Here is a 27,831-nt window from a genome sequence, read left to right as displayed (position 1 = left end):
GGGTGAGGAAGGGATGCGGCGAGGGGTGGGCGCCGCCCCGCATCGCTAAAAGCCGCACCGAGGGAGCGGCTGCACCGGGCGGAGCTGGGAGTAAACGGGCTGCACCGAGGGGGAAGGTGGCGTGTGAATATGTCACCGAAATCGGGAATAAAACCTCTTTAACACCAACGTAGCATTAAGAAACAGGCACAGCTTTATTGCAGCTGGGCGGCACGGGGAGGTAGTCCTCCAAAACGCGTGCGCGCCGCGTCAGTAGTTCATTTCATATTTATATAGCAAGTTAATTACATATTCATCACGTATCCAAGGACGCTTATACATATTCATAGCCTATCCCGAAAAAGGCAGTCTTTATTATAATGAGTTCCGGGAATTTATTTCCATAGTCTCCGCCTTTAACTCCTGCTGGTTGCGCACGCGAAGTTTCTCCTGGTGGTCGTGGGCCGGGGTCTGTGAGATGAAGGCCGTATGTCTTCCTCGCTGTGCACTTTTCACCTTCTTGCGCAGGCGTGCCTATGGTTACTTGTTTCAAACTTAACAATCCTTTAACTACGTTACAAACCCTAACACAGAACATAAACTTATCATTTTGTGATTAAATTGGATTTGATTCTTAAGTGTTGGTAACAAATAAATGGGTTGCACCGAGGGACGAGCGGCGACTCCTCCCCGCGGGGGGCCGGAGCTTGGGCTGCGCAGAGCGGGCGGGCAGTTCCCAATCAGGTCCGCCCACCCCGGCAGCCGTCGCTAGGCTCCGGCGGCGCAGTTCTCAACCAGGTCCGCCGCCGTCTCTATGCAACCACGGGTCGGCACCCGCACCCTGCCACCCCTCGCTCCTTCCTCCTCAGCGCCCCAGAACTAATAAATGTTATAAAATTCATCACATGCACTGAAAAGTCGTTTTTTTTTTTTAATTTTTCATTTTATTGCCTTAACGGCGAGCAGCAACATTTCAGCACCACAAGACTTAATTAAATTAGCACCGCTTCTAATTAAAGAGGCAGCGTGACTGCTGGAGGTAAATTTGGGGCAGAACACAGGTTTTTGTGAGATCTGCAGCTGCCACCTTTTGTGAGATCTGAGTAGAGAGAAAAGCTCAGATATAAAATAATCTGTGTCTGAGGGGACATGGGCAGGTATCCGGAGGGAAAGGTGGCACCTCTCCGAGTCCGGCTGTCACATCTGTGTCTGGCATCTCCCAGGGGTGACCCCATCGCAGCCACCAGCTGCCTCTGGGCCTCCCTGGGGTTCCCTGTCCCGCTCCTCTTCATCCCACCTCACGCTTTTTCTGTCCGCCAAGTGCTGCGGGAGAGGAGCTGCGCTGGGCTCCGGAGCTGCCTTTGCTGCGGGGAAAGCCAGGTGGGTCAGTGGGGGAGGCCGAGGAAAAAAAGTGACCATAAAAAAGCCACCTCACCCTTTTCCTCTGCACTGGAGATGGTCCTTGTTCCTGGCTTCATTTTGGGGCTCCCCAGGTCTGGAAGGGGGTGGGGAGGTGAGTGTGGTGCTGTGCCTGCTGCTGCCTTCCCTTGAGCAACCTCCTGTTCCTCCCCAAATCCCTAAATCCCTCCCCAAATCCATCTGACTTCCCCCCAAATCCCTAAATCCCTCCCCAAATACCTCTGACTTCCCCCAAAATACCTAAATCCCTCCCCAAATACCTCTGACTTCCCCCCAAATACCTAAATCCCTCCCCAAATACCTCTGACTTCCCCCCAAATACCTAAATCCCTCCCCAAATACCTCTGACTTCCCCCAAAATCCCTAAATCCCTCCCCAGATACCTCTGACTTCCCCCAAAATACCTAAATCCCTCCCCAAATACCTCAATTCCACCCAAGTACCTCTGACTTCTCCCAAAATACATAGATCACTTCCAAAAATATCTATATCTCTCCCTAAATACCTCTGACTTCTCTCCAAAGACCTCTGACCTCTCCCCAAGTATTTCTGACTTCCCCCAAAACACCTGAATTCCTCCCAAAATACCTCTGACTTCTCCCCAAATACCTAAATTCCACCCCAAATACCTAAATATCTCCTCAAATACCTCTATCCCTCCCCAAATACCTCTGACTTCTCCCCATATACCTAAATTCCACCCCAAATACCTAAATTTCTCCCCAAATACCTCGATCCCTCCCCAAATACCTCCGAACTCCTTCAGGGCCTCCCGGAGAGCGTCCCGTTGGCGGCGGCAGGAGCTCAGGCTCTTCTCCAGCTCGACGGGGAGCCCGGAGGGGAGATGAAGCTTCATTTCGCTCCAGCTGGGAAGAGAAACGATGAAGATGATGGATAATGGTGTGAGGGATGTTTAACCCAGCCCAAGCCCCTCTCTGCAGTCGTTACACAGGAGGGGAAGCAACCAAGCGCCACGTACCTGCTTAGGATGCTCCCGATATCCTAAAAAAAGGGGGGAAAAAGGGGGTTCAGGACCCCACAGGCAGCACTTTGGGGGAGGGTTTGAGTAAGGAGGGGTCTTACCTGCGGCAAGCGCTTGGCCTCCAGCTGCCCGATGAGCCCCTGGAGCCGCACGATCCCTTCGGCCACCCGTAAAGATTTTTCCACCTGGGTGGCTTCGAAGGCGGCGTCCAGCTCCGCCAACCGCCCCAGCACCTCCCGCTCCTTCTCCGCCAGGAGCCGCCGCAGCCGCTCGAACTCGGCCCTGAGGCGGCACCGTTCGGCTTCGCTCGTGTCCTGGATGAGATAAAAACCCCCCTGCGAGACCACACGCGACCTCCAGACCTGAATTTTTCCCTTTCTAAGGGAACAAAGCGCTTTGGTTGGAGCTGTAACACCAGGGCAGAGCTGGGATGTGAATAATTAACAACCAGAGGGTAATTAAGCAGTTAATCCACTCCTTTTCCTTCTCCTTTTCCCTTCCCCGTTGCCATCCCTCTTTATACTCGGTCCAAAATCCACCAGGGCCCTGGGAAGCAGCGGGGAGGGTTAATTCCACGTTAATTCCACGTTAATTCCATCCCTTTAGGACTTGAGCTGGGATGAAAACGAGCGGAGCCACGAAAATAAAGGGATTTAAAGACGGGATGAGAAGCAGCACGTGGAGGCGGCGCTCGCCAAACCTGCCCAGGATCCGACCGGGTTTGGGGCTTTACAGGGCGCCGGGGACGCGTCGCAGAGACGATCCCACGTGTTTCTGCCGGAGGGATGGGAGGAAAAAAAAAGAAAAATACCCAAAGAATTCCTTTTTGGGCTGCCGAAAACGCCGAGGGGCCCCGTACCAGGTAATCCAGGCGTCGCTTCTCTTCGCTCGCTCTCCAGTCCAGAAACTCCGCCAACACCTTCCTTAGGGATCGCAGGTGAGACTGGATTTTCTCCTGAATCCACCCCAAAAAAACCCAAAAACCCCACAAAATTTGAAGCAATCAGCCCAGCTTGTTTGTGTAATCCTGCCTTGAAAATCTTAAATCCCCCGCCGCCAACGGGATGCTCTAAGGGAGGCCCTGAAGGAGTTTGGAGGTATTTTGGGGAGGGATTGAAGTATTTTGGGAGAAATTTAGGTATTTGGGGTGGAATTTAGGTATTTGGGGAGAAGTCAGAGGGATTTGGGGTGGGATTTAGGTATTTGGGGAGAAGTCAGAGGTATTTGGGGTGGGATTTAGGTATTTGGGGAGAAGTCAGAGGTATTTGGGGAGGTCAGAGGTATTTGGGGTGGGATTTAGGTATTTGGGGGAGAAGTCAGAGGTATTTGGGGAGGTCAGAGGTATTTGGGGTGGGATTTAGGTATTTTTGGGGAGAAGTCAGAGGTATTTGGGGAGAAGTCAGGTATTTGGGGTAGGATTGAGGTATTTTGAGGAGAAATCAGAGGTATTTGGGGTGGGATTTAGGTATTTTTGGGGAGAAGTCAGAGGGATTTGGGGAGGTCAGAGGTCTTTGGGGTGGGATTTAGGTATTTGGGGAGAAGTCAGAGGGATTTGGGGAGGTCAGAGGTATTTGGGGTGGGATTTAGGTATTTTGGGGAGAAGTCAGAGGGATTTGGGGTGGGATTTAGGTATTTTTGGGGAGAAGTCAGAGGTATTTGGGGAGAAGTCAGGAAAGCAAATAATCCACCCCAAAAAGCCACCTCGCTGCCTTCCCTTGAAAGCAGGAATCAACTCGCTTTAAATTTCCCCTTCCACAAACGCAACCAGGCGCCGTATCTTTGCTTTCCCACCAAGAAATGAAAATATTTTCCCCTTTGCACCATTTTTTGAGGGGGGAAAAGAGCCCCGATGGGTCGTAGAAAGACGTTCTCACCTCGCAGGTCTCAGCGGGTCCCCCAAAAAGCTTCGTGACCACAACCTGCGGCTGCTCGTCCATCGCTGCCGGCACCCAGGGTGGTTTTTTGGCCTCTTCAACACCAGGAGATGATGGTGGAGACGTCGTGGCCAGTTTCGAGATGGAGGTTTCATGCCTCTGCTGTGGCCATTCTTCCCTCCCGACGAGGAGAAATCGCTGCCGGGGGTTGGTGGCGACGCGGGGCGAAGCCGCCTTCCCTCGAACCACCCCTGGGTGTTCCCACGCTCGACTTTCCCAGCTGGGAAAAGCAAATTTCCTCGCCCACGGATGACTTTAAATATGTTTTATCTCCCCTGAGTCATCTCCTCTCCAGGCTTTGCTGTCTCAGCCCTCGCTGCTCCCATCCTCAGCTGCATTTTGCCTCGCGGAAGGTGTCGCAGCCAGACTCAGGGGCAAAAATTTAACCAATTTCTGCCTTACGTGCGGTGCAATAATGCACATTTTTTTTTTCCCTCCTCAACGCCTACTTTGGCCCTGAAATGGGGGGAAAAAAGTGCAATCGGAGGGTGCAGGAGGTGTCCGAGCACGTCGTGGCCCCATCTGTGGGTGGGAGATTGGATGCCTCCTCCCTCCCTGGCTGATAAAAGCTGGCGGAGGCAGAGACGGGACCGAGCTTTCGCTGAGTCTGTGCCAGAGAGAGGGGGGGAAAAAAACCCCAAAAGGGGGGGGGAAATACCCCAAGAGGGGGGGAAAAAACCCCAAGAGAGGAGGGAAAAAAACCCAAGAGAGAGGGGAAAAAAAACCCAAGAGAGAGGGGAAAAAAAACCCAAGAGAGGGGAAAAAAAAACCCAAAAGAAGGGGGAAAAAATCCCCAAGAGAGAGGGGAAAAAATCCCCAAGAGAGGGGAAAAAAACCCAAAAGAGGGAAAAAAAAACCCAAAAGAGGGGAAAAACCAAGTGGAGAAGAAGCTGGTGAAGGAAAAGCAGCCAGAGGAACCCCAAAACGGCGCCGGTGCCACCAAGGAACATCCTGAAAGGTTTGAGAGAGGGGAAAATCCCAGCACTGTCGGGTGAGTTACATCTTTTTTTGGGGAAAAAGAAGGGGATTTTGAGCACTCTCCCCATCCCATCAGCAAGAGGAAAGCGGATTTATCCTTGCTTTGCCCTCAGGATCTTTGTTTCGGGTTTAAAAGTGGTTGGTCGTGGTGGTTATTTGCTTCTTGTCTCCCTGGAACGATCCAGCTGGGGAAATTTGGGTGAGAAACAACACGGCTCCTGCTTCTATCTTAATTTAAAGGTGATTTTTTCCCACCTTTTTCCCCACTTTTACTCACTTTTCACTTTTTAATTCCCCTCTCTGCGGTTTCACTGGGGAAAGCACGTGGAAAAGCAGCAACCTGGTTATTTTTCAGCATCACCATGTGGTTTATTCAACCATTTTGGGGCTTTATTACTAATTTTTGGGCTCTTTACCGTGGGCAACCGCTTGTTTGCACTCAAAGCCCCACGCTGGGTCTTGGAAAACGGATTCGAGGCCCTTCGACATCAGCTCTTATCTCCCCCGTGCACATTTCCCTGGGGCCAGGGGTAAATTTCTCCCCCTCTTGCAGGATTTCTCTGGACACAAGTGAGTTTAATCTCAATTTAAGGATTAAATCAATCAATCCTTAATCGTTATCTCAATTTTAAGGATTTTTCTCCCTCAAATAAACCTTGTTGGGTTTGATTGGCCAAGAAAATGAATGGTGAGAGGGATTTAAGATGGATTCATCCCTGAGCCGGCACAAGGAATGGGGATTTTTGGGGTAAAATCGTATCTACAAGGTATGATGGGTCCATCCCAACGTGTTCCTCATGTTCCTTTCATAGTCTTTGGGGAATTAATAGATTTAATCCACCTCTGTGGGTCTTCCCATAAATAAACCAAGTTCCTTGGCAACTGCTGGGGAAAAAACCGCCATTTTCTTTTGAGTATTTTGATTAAATGCCGTGGTTGGACCCGTTTTGTGACATAAAAAGGGGTGAAAAGCCGAGATGTGCCCATTTGTAGGACAATAATTGTATTTTATTCTTTCTTTCTCCTTTCTAGCCGGGAGGGGAGGACATCGTGATGGCTTTCTTCCTCAAACCACGGCCGCGCACGTGGGATCTTGCCCTGGACTATCACACGGCAAAACAGTTTGAAGGTAACTAAAGGTGGCCAGAGAGGAGCAAAGTACCAATTCCTGAAGGTTTGCTGGGCTGCATCAAGTGAGGTGTCCATTGGAGTTGGAGATCCTCCAGCTCCACCTTGTATCTCGCTGGTTCCTCCATCTTTTAGTTCCTCCATCTCCAACCTTGCCTGGAGAAACTCTATCTCTAACCTCCATCCTTTGGCTCCTCCATGTTCAACCTCAACTGGAGATCCTCCATCTCCGACCTCCATCTCTTGGCTCCTCCATGTTCAACCTCAACTGGAGAGCCTCCATCTCCGACCTCCATCTCTTGGCTCCTCCATGTCCAACCTCAGCTGGAGATCCTCCATCTCCGACCTCCATCTCTTGGCTCCTCCATGTCCAACCTCAGCTGGAGATCCTCCATCTCCGACCTCCATCTCTTGGCTCCTCCATGTCCAACCTCAGCTGGAGATCCTTCATCTCCAACCTCCATCTCTTGGCTCCTCCATGTCCAACCTCAACTGGAGAACCTCCATCTCCAACCTCCATCTCTTGGCTCCTTCGTCTCCAACCTCACCACTCCTCTCCCTTCTTGAAAAGTAACCAGTGAAGGAGATTTTTGGGGGTTTGTGTCCTCTACACTTAAGTTTGGCTTCTGATTCCTTCTCTGTTTTGCTCTCCAGTGGACGTGACCCTGGATCCAACCACGGCGGGTCCCGAGGTGATCCTCTCCAAGGACCTCAAAGAGGCCACCTGGGGTAGGCCTGGATGCCGGTGGCCTGAGGGTCCGGGCCAGTTTGACACAGATCCGTGCATGTTGGGCAGCGAGGGCTTCACCTCAGGCCGTCACTACTGGGAGGTGGAGGCGAACGGGCGCTTCTGGGCCGTTGGGGTGGCCCGCGAGTCCATTCAGAGGAAAGGCCGGGTCCTCTTCAAGCCCAACGCTGAGATTTGGGGCTTGCAGAAGTACGATGAGCTCTGTGTGGCCCTCACAGCTCCTTCCAACACCTCCGTCCCGCTCCTCAACGGGGTGATTGGGGTCTACCTGGACTACGAGGTGGGACAGGTCTCCTTCTATGCTGTCAGCAGCCGCCAACGCATCTTCACCTTCCCTGTGGCCTCCTTCAGCGGAGAGAAGGTCTTCCCCTACTTCTGCGTGCTCCTCTCCACCATCAAACTGTCCCCCAAAGGTTGATGCACCAGCAGGGCCGCCCCGAAGCTGGTTGCTCCAAGGTGTTTGGAAATGCTCCTTGATGCTCCTCAACTCTTATTTTCCAGGTCTTGGAGTCATTTCCACTTCAGCATTTCCTACCTCCATCTTAGATGTCTCCATTTTGGGTTATATCCAGGGGATTTCGGGTCCAAGCTCAGCGTCTCAACTGAAAGCCACCGTCGTTAAATTCATCCAAAGCTCGTAAACGGGAGCTGGGCTTCAATGAGCTGGTTTTGAGCTGAAAACTTGGGTTTTCCTCCCAAAATCATCTTGCTTTTGATACAGAGCCATGTATGGTCACAGGTTGACTCGGTTGCTTTGCGGTTGGGTTATGAATAAGTCATCACCAGGTGTGAATTTCAGGGGTGCTGTGAGGAACCACCAGATATTTTTCATCAGTCATATGGCAAAGTTGGGTTGGCCAATGCCAACTTTGGGTCTTATTCACCAATTTTTGGCAATAGGCTTTTTTTTTTCCCCTGAGTTTGCTTTTCTTGGGTTTTTTTTTTTGAGGTTTTTAATTTGTTTCTCTATCATGCGCCGGGTATTTGGGTTTGAGGAGCGTTCCCTGCAGCTCCTCAGGAGCTGATGCAAAGATTTTGAGCCCATCTCGTCCTGTTGACCTTGCTTGGGCTCTGCAGCTCGGGCTTGTTACAAACCCAACTCCTCTCGGCGCTGCAGCGGTCGGAGCTGAGCCCGTTGTCCTTCAGGTAGGCGCAGAGGCCACCACCACGGATCTGAAACCTGGAAGGACAGATGAGACAACCCACCTCAGATGGGGGGACACCAGGAAAAAGGAGAAAAATCACACGTTGGCTTTCCCCTCCTCCTTGACTTCGGTTCTCAGTCATCCTCAAGAAGAAATGTGCATTCTTGGGGGCTGAGGAAACACCAACCAACAATGTGATGATGAAAAACAGACTCACAGGGGAGATAAATGTGAGTGGTTCACCCATTTCCATGGTTGCTCCTCATCTTCCCTTGAAAGGCCGATCCAATGCTCCGAGATGCCTTTGTATCTCATCACGAAGCTCTGAAAAAGAGGAAGGAGAAAGGCTTTATGGTAGGTCATGGGGCTTTGGGACATCTCCAGTGGGTCACCACCTGCAGAAACCTTCTTCCAACCAATAATTTACGTTTTACCAGTTGCTCGTGCTCCTTTGGTGCTTGAACCTTCCAAAAAGTGTAACTTTTAAGGCAAAGCTTCATTATTTCATAGAAATGGGGCTTTTTTTCTCTAGTTCTTGCATTGGTTGACTTTGGTGATAAATTTGAAGAGACCCATGATGACCTACCCTCAAGAAAACCATTTTCCCCATCTCCTCACCCCAGATTTCCAAGGAAGACCCTGGCAGAGCAGTCAAAGAAACCAAAAGGTGGCACATTCTCATGTCTCCTTACCAAGTCCTCCACGGTGTCCAGCATGGCCAAGGAAGCACCAAGAGTTGAGCAGTTGTCCTGGCTGGATGTCCAGTTCCCCTCAGCCTCCGAAAAATAGTAGCATTTTCCTCTGTACCCGATCCAGTCGAACGGACACCGAAAGCAGGGTTGGGGACGAGGCTGAAAAGCCTCAACTGTCATCGACAGAGCAACAGCGTTAAGGAGCAACACCTTCTCCTTGCCTCTGTGGGGTGGGGAAGGTCATCCTCCACCCTGTGGCCTCCAAAAGTCTTGTGTATGCCTCAACGATGTGAGGAAAGAAAAATTAAGACACTGAGAGATATGTTGGGTGGATTGAAGGGAGAAAACAAGCTCAAGTCATGGCCCAGCTTGTGGTGTTGGACAAGAAATGTGGGTGCCTGTACCTTCAAAGAAGAAAACAGGGTGGTGGCCTTCAAAGATACGAGTTTTAAGAGGATTTCCAGAATACTCTATCCCTAAACGTGCCCCTAGGTATTGTTGTCTGTCATGAATGCACAAGTAGCGAGGGGCAAAGGACAGAAAAAGGAAGTTCTCTTGTTCCTGCAGACTTCTTGGCTTGGTGGGACTCATGCCAACATCTTGGACAAGCAGCAAATGGCCCCATCTTCTAAAAAAAACACCTTTGGGAAATCTGAGATGACTGTACCTGTGACATGGCTCTTTCTGTTGTTTTTTTAAGGGTTTCTAGATGACATCAGCTCCTACACAGAGGAGATGGGTTTGGTCTTCTGTAGAAAGGCTTCTCTGCTCATTGAAATGTCCCTCTCCTGGAGAGGACAGCCTCTTGGGTTGGGCTGCGTCTTCCCTGGGAGCATGGAGGTGGGATCTGGCACACGTACAACAACCCAAAGTATCTCAGAGACGTTCCCCATGAGATGAAAACCTCGATACTCACCTGCAAAAGTGATGGCTGTGACGAGCAGAGCCATGAACAGCACGGCCATCGTCACCTGACAGGCAACACGCGCCTCCGGCTTCATCTCAAGGCTGTAACCTGCAGGAGAAGAGACCTTCAACGCCTTTGTGGGGGCACCAAGAGGAGCAACACGTGCCAGGTCCAGGCTGTTGGCCCAAAAGATGGTTTTTTTTCCTCCTTTTGCTGGAGGATGAAGGGGACTTTTAACACAACCTCCCCATATTGGGCCATCGTGGAGAGCACCGAGCCCCACATCAGAGCGCTTGGGTGATGCTCCTCAAAAGCATCTTTGGGAAGAGCCTTCCTGAAGGCCAAGCATCGTTTGATGCCCAGATGATGAGTCTCTTCCCCACGCCAGGTGGACTTGCTGTCATTTTGGGTGGAAACCTCAACATTTCTTCTCCACGTGGCATAAAATTATGTATTTTTTTACTGTTGGGAACTCTTCCTTAGCAGGAGAACGTTGTCTCCTCCCCAAGTCCAGCTGTAAACTGCTCTGAAATGCACCATAATTAAAATTATGTTTTAATTTCTCGGTTTTACTTCATTATTAAAGCTCAGTGGGCTTCTTTCTCCACCTAAACTGAGACACTTTGGGTCTTGCAGATGATCTGAGTCATGGTGACTCCATCTCTGGGTCTTGTGATCTAGAACATGCTCTTTTTTCCCTACCATGAGCAAAGAAAATTCTGTTTCCTAAGAGTTTTACCTAAAAATCTCATTTTTTTTGTCCAGGGGGACTTCCTGTTTTTTTTTTATCTTTCCCCTCTTTCTCCCCATCTTCACCTGAACCAAATCTCATGGGACAAACCCTCCTTTCCTCTCTTCCTCCCCCATGCAAAAATAATATTAGAAAGTAAGTCAGGAACCAAATACGTGAAATTTAAAAAATTTTAAAATTTAAATTTATTTTTTTTAAATTAAAAATTTTTAAAAAGCCAAATATAAAAAAATCAACAAATCAAAAATAAAAAAATCAACAAATCAAAAATAAAAAAATCAACAAATCAAAAATAAAAAAATCAACAAATCAAAAATTAAAAAAAATCAACAAATAAGAAAATCAACAAATATGCCAACTCAAATAAACATTCCTCAAAATCTTAGTCCCTAGCTGAGTAGAAATGATGGAAAAGACAAAAAAAAACCCCTTTTCTACCTTATTTTGCACCAAGAGGCTGATGGAGATGGGAGGAAGAGTCAGGAGAACTAAAATGGTGTTGAAGGGAAGGCAGAGATGAATAAATATTTTGCTGATGTGTCTAAACTGCACTTAAATCCCAGATTTATTTTTTGGGGCCTTAAATCCCAGTTTTATTTTTCGGGGTGACTTAAATCCCAGATTTATTTTTTGGGGCCTTAAATCCCAGATTTATTTTTCGGGGTGACTTAAATCCCAGATTTATTTTTCGGGGCCTTAAATCCCAGTTTTATTTTTCGGGGCCTTAAATCCCAGATTTATTTTTTGGGGCCTTAAATCCCAGTTTTATTTTTTGGGGCCTTAAATCCCATTTTATTTTTCGGGGCCTTAAATCCCATTTTATTTTTCGGGGCCTTAAATCCCAGATTTATTTTTCGGGGCCTTAAATCCCAGATTTATTTTTTGGGGCCTTAAATCCCAGTTTTATTTTTTGGGGCCTTAAATCCCAGATTTATTTTTTGGGGCCTTAAAATCCCAGATTTATTTTTCGGGGCCTTAAATCCCAGTTTTATTTTTCGGGGCCTTAAATCCCAGTTTTATTTTTCAGGGCCTTAAATCCCAGATTTACTTTTCGGGGCCTTAAATCCCAGATTTATTTTTTGGGGCCTTAAATCCCAGTTTTATTTTTCAGGGCCTTAAAATCCCAGATTTATTTTTTGGGGCCTTAAATCCCAGTTTTATTTCTGGGGCCTTAAATCCCAGATTTATTTTTTTTTAACACTTCAGCTCTTCAAAAATATCTTTATTCTAGTTCAGAATAAAGCAGAAATTTGGAATTAAAATAAAAAAAAAAAACCCCAAACCCTAAAGAACCCGTGACTCAAGTGTGTCAGGGAGGATTAATCATATATAAGAATGACCCAAAATGAGACAGTTTAGAGCAAAAATTCCACCTGCTGATCGACAAAAATTTTCCCCTGAGGGAAGTGCTAGAAAAAGCTGCTTTTTTTCCTACCCCTCCCCTTATATCAGGTGGTTTTGTTCTCAAATTAGTGAAGTATTAAAAAAAAATTAAAAACCCAGCGATTATTCAGTTCATTGCTCTACAGTTACCTGCTCGCTTCCTCCTTTCCGCACCCAAAAACCCGGAATAATTCCTCATTTCCTTCATTTTTGGGGGGTTTCGCAGGTGGAAGGTGGTTGGTTTCCTTTTTTTTTTGAAGTTGCTGTCGTGAAGCAAAACCACGATGGGAGGACATTGATTTTTCTGCCCCCCAATTAAAGTTTTCTCCCCCCAATTAAAATTTTCTCCCCTCAATTAAAATTTTATCCCCCCAATCAAATTTTTCCCCCTGCAATTAAAGTCTTCTCCCCCAGTTAAAGTTTTCTCCCTGCAATTAATTAATTTCTCCCCCCAATTAAAATTTTCTCCCCCCAATTAAAATTTTCTCCCAACAATTAAAGTTTTTTCCTCATAATTAAAGTTTTCTCCCCCAATCAAACTTTTCTCCCCACAATTATTTTCCCCCCAATTAAAATTTTCTCCCCACAATTAAAATTTTCTCCCCCAATCAAACTTTTCTCCCCCAGTCTTTTCTCCCTAAATTAAATATTTCTCCCCCAATTAAAATTTCCCCCTCCAATTAAAGTTTCCTCCCCTCAATTAAAATTTTCTCCCCCCTAATTAAAATTTTCTCCCAACAATCAAACTTTTCACCCCAATCAAACTTTTCTCCCTGCAATTAAAGTTTTCTCCCCCCAATTAAATAGATTTCACCCCCCAATTAAATAGATTTCTCCCCACAATTAAAATTTTCTCCCCCAATCAAACTTCTTCCCCTCAATTAAAGTTTTCTCCTTGCAATTAAATAATTTCTCCCCCCAATCAAACTTTTTCCCCCCCAATTAAAGTTTTCTCCTTGCAATTAAATAATTTCTCCCCCCAATCAAACTTTTCTCCCCACAATTAAAGTTTTCTCCCCCCAATTAAATAGATTTCTCCCCACAATTAAAATTTTCTCCCCCAATCAAATTTTTTCCCCCAATTAAATTTTTCTCCTTGCAATTAAATAATTTCTCCTCCCAATTAGTTTCCTCCTCCCCAACTTTTCTCCCCCAATCAAACTTTTCTCCCCCCAATCAAAATTTCTCCCCCAATTACACTTTTCTCCCTGCAATTAAATACTTTTCTCCTCCCAATTAAAATATTCTCCCCCCAATTAAACTTTTCTCCCCACAATTAAACTTCAAGCCCAGTTCCCACCAGCCCCCCCAGCTCATCCCAACCCTCCTCACCTCCAACAACCACGATGCCAAGACACGACCTTCTCCCGCTACGAGAAACACGAAACAGAAAATATATTAAAAAATTAAATATTTTTTTTGTGGTTTTGGGGTTTTTATTTATTTTTCCGGGGGATTTTCATGAGGATCCTCGGGGGCAGACGGGGAAGGGGCTGCCTGACCAAGGGCATCTTCCCACGAGCAAAACCGCTGTGGTTTCCCTTCCCCGCACCCTCTTCACTATTTTTTCCTTCATTTTCAGCTTTTTTTTTTAAATTCAGAGGATGGAGTAGCCAAAAATGCTTATTTTTGGGGTGTGGGAGGAGAAAATGACCCCAAAAGGGACCTCAAGGATGCCTCAAGGATGAGGAGCAATGAGCAGGTGGTTCCCTCCAGCCCATTTTCTGATTTTTTTTTAAATATAAAAATATTTTTTTTTAATTTTTTTTATCTTTTTCTTTATTTTTTCTTTTTTTTTCTTTTATTTTCTTTTTCTTTTGTGTTTTCAAGTGGTGGTCACACGCCACCAGAGCAGCCGCTTTCGCAGAGGGCAGGAAGAGCGAAGCGTAAAACAGCAGCTCACCACAAAAACTTTCCATGAGGTGAACAAAGCCTGAAGGCGGATTAAAAAAAAAAAAGAGTTAAAAAAAAGAAATAATAAAAAAAAGGCAAAACATATTTTAAACTAAAAATAAAAACAAGAAGAAAGGAAAAATAAAAATATTTTAAAATTCAAATTAAAATTGAAAATTAAGATTAAAATTAAAAATAAAAATAAAAATTAAGATTAAAATTAGAAATAAAAATTAGAATTAAAGTTAAAATTAAAATTAAAATTAGAAATTAAAATTAAAATTAAAATTAAAGTTAAAGTTAAAGTTAAAATTAGAAATAAAAATAAAAATAAAAATAAAAATAAAAATTAAAATTAAAATTAACAAGTCAGTGCTTTTCCTGATGGGACCTTTAGGTTTCTCCTCTGTTACCCCATTTCTTGCTGCTGGCAGGTTTTGGGGCAAATTTCTGCTTCTTTTTCTTGCTGTTTTTGGGTGTGTGGGGAAAAAATTGTTGTTTCTACATCTATAAAAAGACATTGCTGGGGGTGTTATGGAACTGGCCAAAACCTGCTGCAAATGGGGTTAAAAAACACTAAAAAAATTTTAAAAAAAGAGGAAAAAGGAGGGGAAAAAGGTCGGTGTAGGTTGGGGATTGGTGGTTGCTTCATGAGATGGTCAAAGTGTCCCAAATCTGGAGGAAATGTAGGTCTGGATGGTGTAAAATCACACACGGGGGTGGAGGAGGATGTGCTTGCAGGGTAAAAAATGAAAATAAAGTGAAAGAAAGTAAGATAAAATAAAAAAATTAAAATAAAATAAAAAAATAATAAAATAAAATAAAATAATAAAATTTAAAAAATAAAATGAAACAAAATAAAATAAAATAATAAAATAAAAGAAAATGAAACAAAATGAAAAAATAAAATAAAATAAAATAAATAAAAAAATAAAATAAATAAAATAAAATAAAATAAAATAAACTTCATTGGCAGCCTGCAAGAAACAGGCAGGAAAAACAGACTCTTGTTGGTTGTGTCAAAAGGAGCAGAAGAAAAAAAATAAGCAATTTCAAGTCCCTTGCAACCAATATTTTGGGGCAGAACCACCAAATCTCGCCTGTCTCCTCCTCACCTGATTATCCACCTCCAACCACGCTGCTCCAGACCCTGATACGCTTCAACCTGACCCTCAAAAAACCTTATTTAAAGTTTTTAATTTAAATTTTTTTTTCATCTCTCTCTGTTTTCCCAACCGCTCGACACAACCATTAACCCAGAGGTGTTTCTGCACCTCCAGACGTGTGACCTCCTCCTGGCTGGAGGACACCGACCCCCTCCTCGGCCTTAAGATATATGTATTTTTTTTTTTAAATAAAAAAAGAAGATAAAAGGCCCAGACGCCATTTCCTGCGGCCGGACGCAAGCGCGAGCAGGTCGGTCATGAGGCGAGAGGTTGCCCAAGGAGGGCTTTGCTCTTGGGATGTTCTTGCAACCTTCTGAGGTGGTCATGGCCGGGGAAATCGTTTATGCTGATTTAAGGCATCCTGGGGATGGTGTTTCTCCTGCCGAGAAGCATCATGGTAAGTTCTAATTTTTTTGGGAGGGTCAGAGCGGTGGTGGGTGCTCATTTCAACCTTTGCTTGATTTGAGAAGGCTTTTGGGTTTGATTTGAGAAGACTTTTGGGTTTGCTTGGTTTGAGGAGGCTTTTGGGTTTGCTTGATTTGAGAAGACTTTTGGGTTTGTTTGATTTGAGAAGAAGACTTTTGGGTTTGCTTGGTTTGAGGAGGCTTTTGGGTTTGCTTGATTTGAGAAGGGTTTTGAGTTTGATTTGAGAAGAAGACTTTTGGGTTTGCTTGATTTGAGAAGGCTTTTGGGTTTGTTTGATTTGAGAAGGGTTTTGAGTTTGATTTGAGAAGAAGACTTTTGGGTTTGCTTGATTTGAGAAGGCTTTTGGGTTTGTTTGATTTGAGAAGGGTTTTGAGTTTGATTTGAGAAGAAGACTTTTGGGTTTGCTTGATTTGAGAAGAAGACTTTTGGGTTTGTTTGATTTGAGAAGAAGACTTTTGGGTTTGCTTGATGTGAGAAGACTTTTGGGTTTGCTTGATTTGAGAAGGCTTTTGGGTTTGTTTGATTTGAGAAGGGTTTTGAGTTTGATTTGAGAAGAAGACTTTTGGGTTTGCTTGATTTGAGAAGAAGACTTTTGGGTTTGTTTGATTTGAGAAGAAGACTTTTGGGTTTGCTTGATGTGAGAAGACTTTTGGGTTTGCTTGATTTGAGAAGGCTTTTGGGTTTGTTTGATTTGAGAAGTGTTTTGAGTTTGATTTGAGAAGACGACTTTTGGGTTTGCTTGATTTGAGAAGAAGACTTTTGGGTTTTCTTGCTTCTCCATCCCCACGTTGAGGTTTCCAAGATACATGGAGAATGTTGGGTGGATTAAATGTCCTCTAAGGCTTACATAGAGGAGAAAACAAAGCGATGGGGGAGAGGGAAGCTTGCAAACATCTGGAGGTTGAAGAGTTTTGCCTTTGAGACCCTTCACTCGCCGGCAAAAATGGGTCCCAAGAAGCCAAACGTGAGCCAACGCACCTTGATGGGAAGCAAAGCTGCTGAGATCCTGGTGGAGATGAGGTCTGCAGAGACCCATGTCCCACCAACACCCAGCTCTACCACCAGCTGCTCTAAATTAAGCCAATTTCAGAAGGTTTCAGGTCTAAAGCTCCATCCTTGGGTGCCCAAGGCTGCTCTAGAGCCTACCTGCAGCCCCTCCACCACCTCAAAAACCACCCTGAGGTGATGCCCTCACTTCTGCATCCAACCTCTAGACCTCATCGGTGGTGATTTATTTTTCTCGGAGGAAGCAAAGCAGCTGTAAACTTCTGCTCAACCTCACCAGCTTGACAGAGGGGCTTTTTTTTTGGCCCTTCCTCTAAAACCCTCATCTTTTTGACGTGAAAACGTGCGATTTCTTTTAAGCAAACGTGGCCTCTTTCAGCTCCTGCCTTGTGCCCACGGTGGCACGGGGTCCTCCTCAAAGCCAGCGGGCTGGGCCACCTCGTTCTGCTGGTGCTGGTGGTGGTGCTGAGCGTGCAGGGTGAGTAAAACCCGTTCTTATCTACATCTCAACCCCCAGCGAGCGGGTTTGGAGGGGAAATTGGGGTTTGTTGGGTGGGGGATGAGGTTGCCCCGCGCAGATACAACGAGATGCATCGGTCACCAAGAGTAAACCTTCTCTGAAATAAACCCGGCCTATCCCCGGAGCTTTTAAACACGGGTGGAGGATATAAGCCATGATTTGCAGGCTGGCTTAATTAATTAGGTTGGAAAAAGGAGAGTTGTACAAAATAAACTCAACCCTACATGGTTTTTGTGGGTTTTTATGGTTCCTCCAAGTTTTTCAGGGCTTTCTACAGCCAGCGACGCCCAGCGCTCCCCGGCAAGGCGGCGAGATCCAGGGAAGGAACCGCACGGAGCGATGCGTGTTGGCATCCCTGATATGGTATTTCTGCAAGCCCCAGAGGGGCAGCCCCACAGGTAACCCCCTTCCCACTCAGCTCTGCTGGGAGATGCTCAGGTGGGACCTTTGGTGGGGTTTTCCTCCCACCAAGCTGCAAGGATGCCCTTGGAGATGCGAGTTGGTGGTCCACCAAGGGTTGTTTGGCCAAAAAGAGAAGGAAGAATTCTTCTTTGCGTGCAATTTTTGCTGGCCTCTGTTCCACGAAGGAGCAAGGTCAACCTTAGGGAGGAGGTTCCTCACCACCCTTCCTCCATCCCAACCAGCCATTAGTGTCCTTGTGGTCACCCCACCACAATCAACCTTCTCTCCGCTGGCTGAGAAGGAAAAACCACAACAACAGCGTGAAAAAAACTCAAGGATGGGGAAAGAGCCGGGGTGTGGGATGGGGAAGCCCCTGGTGCCTTTCAGCTGGTGGTCAGGGAAGACCTTGACCACCCTTTGAGGTGTCTCATGGCTCTTTCTCCTCTTCAGCTGGTGCTGGCTGCAAGCTGTGTCCCCAGGACTGGCATCTCTACAGGGACAGATGCTACCAGCTCTCCAAGGAAAAGGGGAACTGGACCGAAGGCAAGAAAGGCTGCGAAAATCAGGAGTCTCACCTGGTAGTGCTCCGGGAAGAGGAAGAGAAGGTAAATATGGAGGAGAAGGCTTGGAAAGGACCTGGAAGTCCTATTTTTTCAGGTGGGCAGGGGAGCAAAAAGTCTCTGGTAGCAAGAGGCTACTCCGTGGCTTTGCACCCCACGAAACCTCCGGTCACCTCCATTTCCCAGGAGTACATCAAGACCATCACAGGTGGAGGCCTGCAGCCGGTGTGGATCGGATTAACATCATCCCACAAGAGCTGGACATGGGTGGACAACACATCCCTCAACGCCAAAATGTGAGTGTAGAATCACAGAATCATAGAATTATAGAGTTGTTTTGGTTGGAGAGGGCCTTTAAGATCATCGAGTCCAACCATTAACCCAACACTACCAAGGCCACCACTAGCCCATGTCCCTCAGCACCACATCTACTCGTCTTTTAAATCCCTCCAGGGATGGGGACTCCACCACTTCCCTGGGCAGCCTGTTCCAACGCTTGAGACCCTGGCCCAGGTTGCCCAGAGAAGCTGTGGCTGCCCCCTCCTTGGCAGTGTTCAAGGCCAGGTTGGATGGGACTTGGAGCAACGTGGTCTAGTGGAAGGTGTCCCTGTCCGTTGCAAGGAGGTTGGAACTAGGTGGTCTTTAAGGTCCCTTCCAACCCAAACCATTCTACGAACACGGCTTTTGATGGCCCATGCGTGCTCCTTGTAGATCTTCTCGCAAGCACAGCAACCTGCCCTCCAATCTGGGCAACCCACCATGAGATGGTGCAGAAAAAAGGGCAGGAGAAACCCCCCTCCACCTCCCCTCTCCTGCAAGCCTGGAAGAACTTGCTTCTCACGGGCAATAAAATTTTGGTTCTGCAGATTTGGCACCCTGCAGAAGATGGACGAAGGGTGCTGGACACTGAAAGATAAGAGGTTGGAGGGTGATACATGCAACGGTGAACACGAGTGGGTTTGCCAGAAAGACCCTTTCCAGCTCTCCCCATCGATGGTGGGAGATGGAGAGAAATGTGATGTCTCCATCTGATCCCAAAACGTCCACCCTGCGAGACGCTTGCTGCCAAGATTTGGGGTGAAACCAGCCCCGTCTTCACCATTACGGAGGATTTTGGGGTTGGCAAATGCATTTCCCACGTGGGTCAAGACAATTTTTTTGGGGTGGGGGCACAGATGACCCCCCAAGTTGGGAAAGCAGAGATGTCCATGCCCCAAGGTGCTGCGTCAACAGAGCTACGGCATCAATAAAAGCCTAGAAAACTGGTTTTGCTTCGATGCGTTGAAATAACAACAAGGTTTGTAAAGAAGAGTAGAGGCGGCATCAAATAGACTGGAAATATAGCAAAGTTTAATTAAAAATAATTGGCTTACAACTAACGATAGCTGTGGTAAGGGGTCTGGCGCCTCGGGCACCACTGAGGCAGGCAACTGGGTTTGGGGGTTTAAGGTTTGGGGTTTTTTTTGTCTTTTGGGTTTTTTGTCTTTGGTTTGGGATTATTTTTTGTTGTTGTTTTAATTTGTGGTGTTTTTTTGGCTTTGAGAATTTTGGGGGGGCAGGTTGGGGGTTGATTTTTGGGTTTTTTTTGGTTCTTTGTTGATTCTTTTTGGTTTTTTTTTTAAAAAAACACTAAAACATTCCAAATCCACACAAATCCACCATTTCACCAAATCCACCCCCACCCCCCCATCCTTTTTTCATCCTCTTCCAACAGGAAGAAAATCTATTCATGCAAATTAACTCACTCACGTGAGCAGCTGACTGACCTGACTGGCTTATAGTCCAAATCCTGCTTTCGAAACCACTTGGAAAATACTCAACGAGCTTTTTCCTGATGCAATGACCCAGTAGCTGTGACAGATGGATGATAGTTGAGCTTGTCAGAGCAGGAAAAATCGCATAAAAGCATAAATGTCGGTGATATAAATGTTGGTGACATAAATGTGTGTGCTCCTCCTTCAGAACTCCCGTTTTTGGGGTCTTTTTTTACGGATACGCTTTTTGCTTCCAGAGGACGTAGTCGTCGGGTCTGCTGCAGAGCCAGTTCTTCTCGGTGTGGCACATGGACGAGCTGATCCTCTCCTCGTTCAGGTATGCACAGGATCCACCACCCCGCACCTCAAACCTGCAACGCCGACACGCTCAGGAGAGCAAAAGGAGGAAAAGAAGCAAGCTACCCCCCAAAAAAATTAAGAAAAAGTAGGATTTCCTCTCTAGGAGAGCAGGGGTGGTGTTCAGCTGAAGGTATCTAATAGGGGATTGGTGTGCAGCACCCTTGATCCATCCCAAACCTCCCATGGAAAGCCTGGGGCTGCTTGGGCACGGTGGCAGGACAAGGTCCCCATCCCAGGATGGATCATCCCAAACCCTCTAAGAAATCCCATCCAAGGGTGGGAAGAAGCAACACAACAGCCTCCCCAGGACCATTTCCAACCCCACCAAGAAGCCAACCTGCCCCAGCTGCCAACCCCAAGCACCCGGCGTGGACAGAGGGACCGACCAGTTGTTGAAGGCTGTGCCATTGGTCCACTGCCAGCTCTCGTTGTCCTCCTTCCGCAGCCCAAACCAATGGTTAGCTCTGCCTTTATAGCGTCTAATGAAGGCCTTCAAAGCAAAGAAACGTCACGTTTCAGCCAGTCTTGTCTTCTCCACCTCCTCTTTCCCACCCACATCCATCACCCCACCCAGAGATGGTGCTTTCCCCGAGGCACCTACTCCTGGCTACAGCATTGGGTGCAATTTGGGGCCAAGCAGGTCCTTGGTCTGTTTTTTTTTTATCTCTTTTTTGTTGTGTTTTATTTTTTTTCCCCATGTTTCCCACCCTGGTGCTAGTGCAGGGGCTTCAGCCCAGTTCTCACCAGTTCATCCACGGTGCTTATGAAGGCCAGTGATGCTCCCATGGCCTTGCAGCTTTCCTCACTAGCGGTCCAATTACTCTCAGCCTCAGAAAAATAATAGCATTTCCCTTGGAAACCAAGCCAGTCATGTGGGCACACGTGGGAGAAGTCCGGGCGAGGCAAAGGGGATCTCAAAAGGACAACTGAAAAAGAAAAAAATGAGTGAGAGGTGAAGGCAGCCCTAAAAAAAGCAAGAAAATGAGATTCATTAGGGATGATGCCGTTGGAAAAGGGAATGGTGTGACCGAGAGAGGAGCCAGGACACCTGGGTCATGGTTTGGGGGAAAAAAATGAGCTTGGTGCTTTTCTAGGGGAGCTGGGAAAATCCTGCCATCCTCCCTTCCCCAAAACAAGGGTGCCTGGCCCGGGTCCTTCCCATGGGGGACGCCTGGATGGGACTCACCAATCAAGGCCACCAGCAGGATGAAGATGAGGAGAACCAGCATCAGGAGCACCTTGAACGAGCGGAACGTTGCTGCCCAGTTTGGCTTCTTTGTGATGGGCTCTGGGGGAGGAAAGAGCAGGAGAGGGGGTGGGCTGGGTCCTTTTCCTTCTCTTTGCCCTTTTCTGATGGATTCTGAGTCCATCCCAAGCCCCAGATGGGATGGGGAAGTTTTCTGGGGGAGGAAAGAGCAGGAGAGGGGGTGGGCTGAGTCCTTTTCCTTCTCTTTGCCCTTTTCTGATGGATTCTGAGTCCATCCCAAGCCCCACATGGGATGGGGAAGTTTTTGGGGCTCAGGAGGGTGGGGAGAGGGCGCAGAGGCTCAAGGCAGGGAGAGCAGACATGAGTCCTTCAAGGACACTGATGTTTGGGGACTTGGTGATGAATTTAGGGCTTTTCAGCCTTTAGAGGTGGCTGTGTCGTGAAATTTAGGGTCGACGTGCCTGGGTCGATCTGTACCCACCCAAAAACTCCATCCCCATCCCACCGGTGCTCCACCAGAGCGAGATGCTCTTCCCACCCCCCACCCTCACTCAGAGCATTGTTTTTTTTTTTCCCCAGCATTACCCCATTTGCAATCTTTCTCCACATCGTTGCAGTTGTTCAACACTTCCTCTTGGTCTGAAGAATTGGGGTTTTGGTTTCCTTTCCCCATGGTGGGTGGAGAAGCGTCGGAGCTGGCGGTTCACATCTGCCGCGGTCGGCAACGGCCGTGGCTCAGGCTGCGTGTCAACAAGGAAAAGGCTGAGGAAACCCAGAGCCAGCCATGATGGGGTTTGTGAGACCCCACGGAGCTGTCTGGAGGCTTCTTTTTGGCCTCTGCAACACCCCAAGACCTTGTGGTGGAAGCAATGGGAGGGGAGAGTGTTTGTCCGATGCTAAAAACACATCGGGGTGGGGGGAGGAGGAAAAAAAAGACAGAAGGAAGAAAGACAGAAGGAAGAAAGACAGAAGGAAGAAAGAAGGAAGGACAAAGAGAGGGAAGATGAAAAGAGGAAAGACAAAGTGAGGGGAGGAAAGAGAGGGGGGAAAGAGAGGGGGAAAGAAGGGGGGAAGAGAGGGGAGGAAAGAGGGGAGGAAAGAGGGGAGGAAAGAGGGGGGGGAAGAGGGGGGGGAAGAGGGGGGGGAAGAGGGGGGGGAAGAGGGGGGGGGAGGGGGGGGGAAGAGGGGGGGGAAGAGGGGGGGGACGAGGGGAGGGGAAGGGGGGGGAAGAGGGGGGGGAAGAGGGGGGGGAAGAGGGGGGGGGAAGAGGGGGGGGAAGAGAGGGGGGGAAGAGAGGGGGGGAAGAGAGGGGGGGAAGAGAGGGGGGGGAAGAGGGGGGGGGAAGAGGGGGGGGGAAAGAGAGGGGAGAAGAGAGGGGGGAAAGAGAGGGGGAAAGAGAGGGGGAAAGAAAGGGGAGAAAAGAGGGGGGGAAAGAGGGGAGAAAGAGGGGAGAAAGAGGGGAGAAAGAGGGGAGAAAGAGGGGAGAAAGAGGGGAGAAAGAGGGGAGAAAGAGGGGAGAAAGAGGGGAGAAAGGTAAAAAGATATTTAAAAGAGAAGGGAAAGGGAGAGAGGAGGGGAAAAAAGAGAGAGGGGGAAGAGAGAGGTGAAAAGAGAGGGGGGGAAAGAGGAGGAAAAAGAGAGGGGGTAAAAAAGAGAGGGGGTAAAAAAGAGAGGGGGTAAAAAAGAGAGGGGGTAAAAAAGAGAGGGGGTAAAAAAGAGAGAGGAGGAAAAAAGAGAGAGGAGGAAAAAAGAGGATGGAAAAAGAGAGAGGAGGAAAAAAGAGAGAGGAGGAAAAAAGAGAGGAGGAAAAAAGAGAGGAGGAAAAAAGAGAGGAGGAAAAAAGAGAGAGGAGGGGAAAAAAGGAGTGGGGGTAAAAAGAGAGGGGGAAGAGAGAGGAGGGAAAAGAGAGGAGGGGGAAAGGAGAGAGGATAAAAAGAGAGGGGAGGGGAAAAGAGGGGAGGATAAAAAGAGGGAGGAGGGAAAGAGGGAGGAGGGAAAGAGGGAGGAGGGAAAGAGGGAGGAGGATAGAAGGAGAGGGGGGTGGAAAATAGAGAGGAGGACAAAAGGAGGGGGGGGAACAGAGAGGAGGGAAAAAAAAGAGACAAGAATAAAGGAGAAAACCCACAAGTTTAAAGGGAGTTTAAATATTAAAAGTTATTGCAAGAAAACTCTAATTTAACAATTTACAGTTCAAAGGGAGTTTAAGTGTTTACGAAAGGACACAACCCTGCCAAAGCCCAGCCCTATCTCTGAGCAATGTTTGAGCTGGAAACTCTCCAGCTCTGGGCTGTTACAACTGAATTATTAAGACAGTAGTTGAGAAATGAGAATATTGACTTGAGAATAAAAGAAGAAAGTCCCTGCTCCAAGGTTCACTTCCTTTAAACTGAAAAATTGTTTCGCTTTTGATGTTTTTGCTTTTGTAATGACGACGGTGAAAATGAAACAAAGTTCCCCTAAAAAAGACCTTGCAGACGTTCACCCTCCCTCAAAAATTAAGAGATTTGAGGTTTGATGTTCATCCTCCCTCAAAAATTAAGAGATTTGAGGTTTAACCCCCCTCAAAAATTAAGAGATCCCCCAAGGCAGCCCGAGCTCCTGCCCAGGTTTTAACCCTTCCAAGCCCACTGCATTTTCCAGCCAGTTTGCTCACTAATTCACTGTTAATCCCACAAATTTAAGTCCTATTTATAATTTGCCTCTTTTCACCATGATTTTCTTCATTCCCTTCCACAAAAAGCAACCCTGACAGCTAGAAAAGGCTGAAAATATCAGCACTCGAGAAGTGCTTTCAAAGCAGCAAAACAGAGAGAAAAACAACCCTAAAAAACAGCTTAAAAAAACCCCAAAACACATCCAGAATCTCAAACCAACCACAATAAAAGAGGCACAGGGCACCCGTGGTGGCAAAAGCTTTATTTTCAGCTGAAAAGTCGTGTATTTAGGGGTTTTTTTACCCTCTGATTTGCCACTTTTAATTTAGCCACTTCATTATTTCAGCCCCCTCAAAACAAGACACCTCTCTCCGCGTTGTCCTCCCCACCCCAACCCCAGCATCGCTCCAGCCGGGACTGACCCAACAAGACTCATTTTTTTATAGACAAGAAGCCTCTTTCCCCAGAACTCACCCTCTTGGCAGAGCGTACACAGCCTATAAATAACTTCCCCGTGCAGCTCGAGTGTCGTTGGGTGCGGGATCGATGCGCTTCCTCAACGGCGACGGGTCGCGACGTTGGCCACACGCCAATTTTTGGGGTGTCTTGGGGCTCGTAGATAAGGCAAAAGCATGAAGGACCACGTCAAGAAACTGCTGGATGCTTTAAGCTTTGTGCTTCAGAGTTTCCAAGAAGAAAAGGAAATTTTGAGGTGGTTTTTGTCTATTTTTGTTGAATAAATCCAGCCGAGTGGGGATTTTTAGCAGAGCCCTTTTTAGCACCCTACAGGTGGGTGCTGCTGAAGGCACCCCGCTCTCCCTGCTCCCTAAAGTTTTGCAGCCATTTCTCAACCCTTCTGGCATTTGGTTTCTTTTTCGCTTGTTTTGAAACGGTTTGCACCCAAAGTCAAGGGGTGAGGCTATGCAAATGTGGCTTTGAATTGGCTCTTCTCGTTATCGTGGAGGACAAAAGTCAAAGGTACTGGGTGGGTCCATCAGGAAGCAAAAGCGACAGGCTCGAAATAAAACCAGCTCAGAGAGAGGAGAAAATTGTGAAAGAAAATTCAATTTCAACAGCAAAATGGTCTGAGGAGAAGGAGGTGCAGGATGGGAGTTTAAAACCAGCACGAAAAGCTGGGTTTAAAATAAAACCAGCTCAGAGAGATGAGAAAATTGTGAAAGAAAATTCAATTTCGACAGCAAAATGGTCTGAGGAGGAGGAGGTGCAGGGTGGGAGTTTAAAACCAGCACGAAAAGCTGGGTTTAAAATAAAACCAGCTCAGAGAGATGAGAAAATTGTGAAAGAAAATTAAATTTCAAAGCAAAATGGTCTGAGGAGGAGGAGATGCAGGATGAGAGCTTAAACTCAGCAGAAAAAGCGCTTTGGGAGGAGGTTTAAGAGCAGTGAAGGCTGTGAGAAAAAGCGTGGGGAGACTCTCTGAGCCGCTCTTGGGAAAACCCCACGCAGCTGCAACCACAGCAGTCAGCATTTGAGGTCTGGGGAGGTATTTCTGCCACGTGGCTGCCTGAAACGGCCTCTTTTATCCCCAGAAATAAAGGATTCTGTAGTTCAGGGAGAAGGAGCTTGATTGATGCTGGTTCACCCCATTCCCTGCTTCATAGGAATGATAATTTTACAAGGGTATGGAGTGATAGGATGAGGGGGAACGGTTTTAAACTGAAAGAGGGGAGATTTAGATTAGATATTAGGAAGAAATTATTCCCTGTGAGGGTGGTGAGACGCTGGCCCAGGTTGCCCAGAGAAGCTGTGGCTGCCCCCTCCCTGGCAGGGTTCAAGGCCAGGTTGGACGGGGCTTGGAGCAACGTGGTCTAGTGGAAGGTGTCCCCAAGGGCAGGGGGGTTGGAACTGGATCCAACTGAATCCTTTTGAATCCCACTGAGGCGTTTTTGCAGGTGGCTGCAGACAGAGTATTTCATCCGGGAGCACAAGTCGCTGCTGATCCCATCAGGATTGATGTAGGCACAAGGTCCTTCACCCTGGACATCGAACCTGCACCAAACAGCAGAAGAAAAAACTCGTCAGGGAAGCAACCAGGTTGCTGTCAGCCTCAGATCAGCCTCTGAGCATCTCCCATATGGGTTAATGCTGCCACAGGGAGCAGGGACCACCCTTCCCAGCAAGCAATTTGCCTCACACAGACCAAAAACTGCCTCCCACTCCCCAAAGGAGGGAATATTTTCAGTTGCTTGGTCCCAGGGGGTTCATCCAGGGATGCCCTCAACACCCTGCCAGCATCTGCATCACACAAATCCACCGACTGTGGTTCAAGTGCTTTAGCTCAAGCAAGGGAAGTGGTGTTTAATCGCTCCCACCTCATTAAATTTATATCTATCTCTATATATATGTGTCTTCTTGTGTTCAATCCCGCACCCATCTCAGCCCAGGATGTGGTTGTGTTCTCCAGAAGCAGACAGGAACTTACAGGTTGTTGAAGAGAGACCCGTTGAACCATTTCCAAGGTCCAGAGCCTTCCCTTCGGAGACCCACCCAGTAGTCCAAGAAATTCCCGTAGCGTAAGATGAAACGCTAGAAGAGGGAGGAAGAAAGCAAATATCATGTGTATCTTCACGCTGTGCCCTCCATGGGAATCCCAAATCCACTTCCCAAAAGCCACCAACACACCAGGCCCGCAGGGATTTCTCATTTACCAGCTCCTCCCGGGTGTCCACGGTGGCCAAATGGGCTCCGAGCGAAAGGCAAGAGATCTGACTCGTGTTCCAGTCCGCTTCGTCCTCCACGAAGTAAAAGCACTTCTCCTTGTACCCAATCCCATTTTCCAGGCAGCTGGGAAGGATGGGAGAGGGGCAGGATGGACAGGACGGGCATTTCTTAGCTGGAAAGAAGCAGAACGCGTCCAGGTGACTTAACACCGGTGGGTTTTTCTCCAGGAGGAGGAGAAGACTTTGGTGGTGGGCACCTCCTCCACTTACCCGCCAGCGCGATGATGGTGAGGAGCAACGCTGCTACGACCACGGTGACCCCGATGGGGACCTTTTTATCTTTGATGCACTTGAGGCTAAAACCTGGGGAGGAAGCGGCGTGGAAGAGGCGCGGCCAGTGAACCCACGGGGCGAAGAGCACCCCAAGCTCCCCCCAGCGCTTGTATATCCTCCCCGTGGGTGTCTTGGACACCTTTAAATACAGCCACAAAGCATGTGGGGGGGCACTGTGGGGTGCAGGCTCTATTCAGGGGGTGAATCCCGGTGCCTTCATCAGCCTCCAAAGGTTTTTAGGGCTGCCTGACCTCTCCATTCCCCCCTCAACCACAAGAGATGGGCGCTATCCCCCAGCCTGGGCTGCCCCGTGCCTCTTCCTGCAGCTTGCAGACAGCTTTGCCTTTCTTACATCCTCCTCCTCCTCCTCACCCCAGCTGTTTTAACTCGATTTTAGCTGCCCACGTCACACTAAGCCCAGCCACGACCTCCAAAAAACATCCCTGAAACAAGACCAGTGCTTGCTTGGTTTTTTTCCAAGCCAGCCTTGATTTTATTCTCTTCTGCCAGCTCTGTTTGCCCTGGAGAGGTGGTGTTGTCTCAATTACTGCCCCACTTCTTCAACTACAAGGTGTTTTCAGCTCCAGGACCCTCAGGTCACCCCACATGGTGCTGGATGGCTCTTCAAACCCATCTGAGCCACGTCCCCCAGCCCAAAGCACAGAAACCACCCCCTCATCTCCCCATCATATGCAGGGCAGCTCTTAAAGCCTCTAGGAAAGGGGATGGTGCTTATGTACCTGCATCACGAACAGCTTCTGCCATGCCTGGTGCCACAGAGGGGACAGAAGAACCCTCAACTCCACCAGCAATAAGGGGAGCTG

The 27,831-nt window shown here is 47.7% G+C and overlaps 7 protein-coding genes across 15 annotated transcripts in view; 3 read left to right on the top strand and 4 right to left on the bottom strand.

Annotated features, from left to right (window-relative positions):
• Positions 1 to 27,831, top strand: part of LOC137668024 (zinc finger protein 721-like) — a 164,933-nt gene that overhangs the window by 106,547 nt on the left and 30,555 nt on the right. The gene's annotated exons all lie outside the window — the stretch shown is intronic.
• LOC137668038 (E3 ubiquitin-protein ligase TRIM39-like) lies at positions 182 to 8,175 on the bottom strand. 6 transcript variants are annotated; one of them, XM_068409322.1, is made up of 7 exons: positions 4,255 to 8,175; positions 3,240 to 3,335; positions 2,482 to 2,694; positions 2,378 to 2,400; positions 2,149 to 2,264; positions 1,415 to 1,474; positions 182 to 513 (listed from the first exon to the last, which is right to left on the bottom strand). In XM_068409322.1, exons 1-7 carry the CDS (start codon positions 4,315 to 4,317, stop codon positions 314 to 316), a joined length of 771 nt encoding a protein of 256 aa, XP_068265423.1. In that variant the 5' UTR covers positions 4,318 to 8,175; the 3' UTR covers positions 182 to 313. The 6 variants fall into 6 exon arrangements, with proteins under 6 accessions (XP_068265423.1, XP_068265424.1, XP_068265425.1 ...); XM_068409323.1 differs by having other exon boundaries at positions 182 to 498; XM_068409324.1 differs by having other exon boundaries at positions 182 to 495.
• On the top strand, positions 2,549 to 10,894 carry LOC137668047 (butyrophilin subfamily 2 member A2-like). Of its 2 annotated transcripts, none has more exons than XM_068409339.1 (5): positions 2,549 to 2,834; positions 2,987 to 3,317; positions 4,262 to 5,305; positions 6,325 to 6,421; positions 7,075 to 10,894. In XM_068409339.1, the coding sequence occupies exons 4-5, from the start codon at positions 6,346 to 6,348 to the stop codon at positions 7,584 to 7,586; spliced, it is 588 nt and encodes a 195-aa protein (XP_068265440.1). In that variant the 5' UTR covers positions 2,549 to 2,834; positions 2,987 to 3,317; positions 4,262 to 5,305; positions 6,325 to 6,345; the 3' UTR covers positions 7,587 to 10,894. The 2 variants fall into 2 exon arrangements, with proteins under 2 accessions (XP_068265440.1, XP_068265442.1); XM_068409341.1 differs by having other exon boundaries at positions 4,262 to 5,532.
• Positions 8,138 to 13,453, bottom strand: LOC137667641 (C-type lectin domain family 2 member B-like). The gene is given in 6 exon segments (XM_068408585.1): positions 8,138 to 8,348; positions 8,531 to 8,637; positions 9,006 to 9,178; positions 9,922 to 10,020; positions 12,197 to 12,309; positions 13,379 to 13,453. Coding segments are annotated over 5 exon segments (648 nt in total). The 5' UTR covers positions 12,255 to 12,309; positions 13,379 to 13,453.
• Positions 14,883 to 19,284, top strand: LOC137668039 (killer cell lectin-like receptor subfamily B member 1B allele C). Of its 3 annotated transcripts, none has more exons than XM_068409328.1 (6): positions 14,883 to 15,502; positions 16,916 to 17,014; positions 17,314 to 17,454; positions 17,909 to 18,063; positions 18,205 to 18,314; positions 18,885 to 19,284. In XM_068409328.1, exons 1-6 carry the CDS (start codon positions 15,403 to 15,405, stop codon positions 19,048 to 19,050), a joined length of 771 nt encoding a protein of 256 aa, XP_068265429.1. In that variant the 5' UTR covers positions 14,883 to 15,402; the 3' UTR covers positions 19,051 to 19,284. The 3 variants fall into 3 exon arrangements, with proteins under 3 accessions (XP_068265429.1, XP_068265432.1, XP_068265431.1); XM_068409331.1 differs by having other exon boundaries at positions 17,334 to 17,454; positions 18,885 to 19,018; XM_068409330.1 differs by having other exon boundaries at positions 17,909 to 18,115; positions 18,885 to 19,018.
• On the bottom strand, positions 19,347 to 24,879 carry LOC137668043 (C-type lectin domain family 2 member B-like). Its single transcript, XM_068409336.1, has 6 exons — positions 24,468 to 24,879; positions 21,925 to 22,079; positions 21,319 to 21,420; positions 20,877 to 21,058; positions 20,519 to 20,622; positions 19,347 to 20,143 (listed from the first exon to the last, which is right to left on the bottom strand). The coding sequence occupies exons 2-6, from the start codon at positions 22,010 to 22,012 to the stop codon at positions 20,005 to 20,007; spliced, it is 615 nt and encodes a 204-aa protein (XP_068265437.1). The 5' UTR covers positions 22,013 to 22,079; positions 24,468 to 24,879; the 3' UTR covers positions 19,347 to 20,004.
• Positions 24,984 to 27,809, bottom strand: LOC137668048 (C-type lectin domain family 2 member B-like). The gene is made up of 5 exons (XM_068409342.1): positions 27,748 to 27,809; positions 26,945 to 27,037; positions 26,663 to 26,847; positions 26,437 to 26,540; positions 24,984 to 26,003 (listed from the first exon to the last, which is right to left on the bottom strand). Exons 1-5 carry the CDS (start codon positions 27,770 to 27,772, stop codon positions 25,823 to 25,825), a joined length of 588 nt encoding a protein of 195 aa, XP_068265443.1. The 5' UTR covers positions 27,773 to 27,809; the 3' UTR covers positions 24,984 to 25,822.

The sequence above is a fragment of the Nyctibius grandis genome, chromosome 10 (genome assembly GCF_013368605.1).
Source record: "Nyctibius grandis isolate bNycGra1 chromosome 10, bNycGra1.pri, whole genome shotgun sequence".
Lineage (NCBI taxonomy): Eukaryota > Metazoa > Chordata > Aves > Nyctibiiformes > Nyctibiidae > Nyctibius > Nyctibius grandis.
Note: the sequence above shows the minus strand (reverse complement) of the source record. Positions and strands in the feature narration are given on the sequence as shown.

Bases quoted from the DNA above. Each gene is read 5' to 3' on its own strand.
- LOC137668038 (XM_068409322.1), bottom strand. From the start codon at position 4,317: ATGGACGAGCAGCCGCAGGTTGTGGTCACGAAGCTTTTTGGGGGACCC. The intron at 2,265-2,377 runs GTACGTGGCGCT...TTCTCTTCCCAG, and splicing joins ATCGGGAGCATCCTAAGCAG to CTGGAGCGAAATGAAGCTTC. The intron at 514-1,414 runs GTGAGGTGGCTT...AAGTAACCATAG, and splicing joins CTCCAGTGCAGAGGAAAAGG to GCACGCCTGCGCAAGAAGGT.
- LOC137668047 (XM_068409339.1), top strand. From the start codon at position 6,346: ATGGCTTTCTTCCTCAAACCACGGCCGCGCACGTGGGATCTTGCCCTG. The intron at 6,422-7,074 runs GTAACTAAAGGT...TTTGCTCTCCAG, and splicing joins CACGGCAAAACAGTTTGAAG to TGGACGTGACCCTGGATCCA.
- LOC137668039 (XM_068409328.1), top strand. From the start codon at position 15,403: ATGTTCTTGCAACCTTCTGAGGTGGTCATGGCCGGGGAAATCGTTTAT. The intron at 17,015-17,313 runs GTGAGTAAAACC...GGTTCCTCCAAG, and splicing joins GGTGGTGCTGAGCGTGCAGG to TTTTTCAGGGCTTTCTACAG. The intron at 18,064-18,204 runs GTAAATATGGAG...TCCATTTCCCAG, and splicing joins TCCGGGAAGAGGAAGAGAAG to GAGTACATCAAGACCATCAC.
- LOC137668043 (XM_068409336.1), bottom strand. From the start codon at position 22,012: ATGGGGAAAGGAAACCAAAACCCCAATTCTTCAGACCAAGAGGAAGTG. The intron at 21,059-21,318 runs GTGAGTCCCATC...TTTCTTTTTCAG, and splicing joins CCTGCTGGTGGCCTTGATTG to TTGTCCTTTTGAGATCCCCT. The intron at 20,623-20,876 runs GTGAGAACTGGG...TTTGCTTTGAAG, and splicing joins TAAGCACCGTGGATGAACTG to GCCTTCATTAGACGCTATAA.
- LOC137668048 (XM_068409342.1), bottom strand. From the start codon at position 27,772: ATGGCAGAAGCTGTTCGTGATGCAG. The intron at 26,848-26,944 runs GTAAGTGGAGGA...GCTTCTTTCCAG, and splicing joins CACCATCATCGCGCTGGCGG to CTAAGAAATGCCCGTCCTGT. The intron at 26,541-26,662 runs GTAAATGAGAAA...TCCCTCTTCTAG, and splicing joins TGGACACCCGGGAGGAGCTG to CGTTTCATCTTACGCTACGG.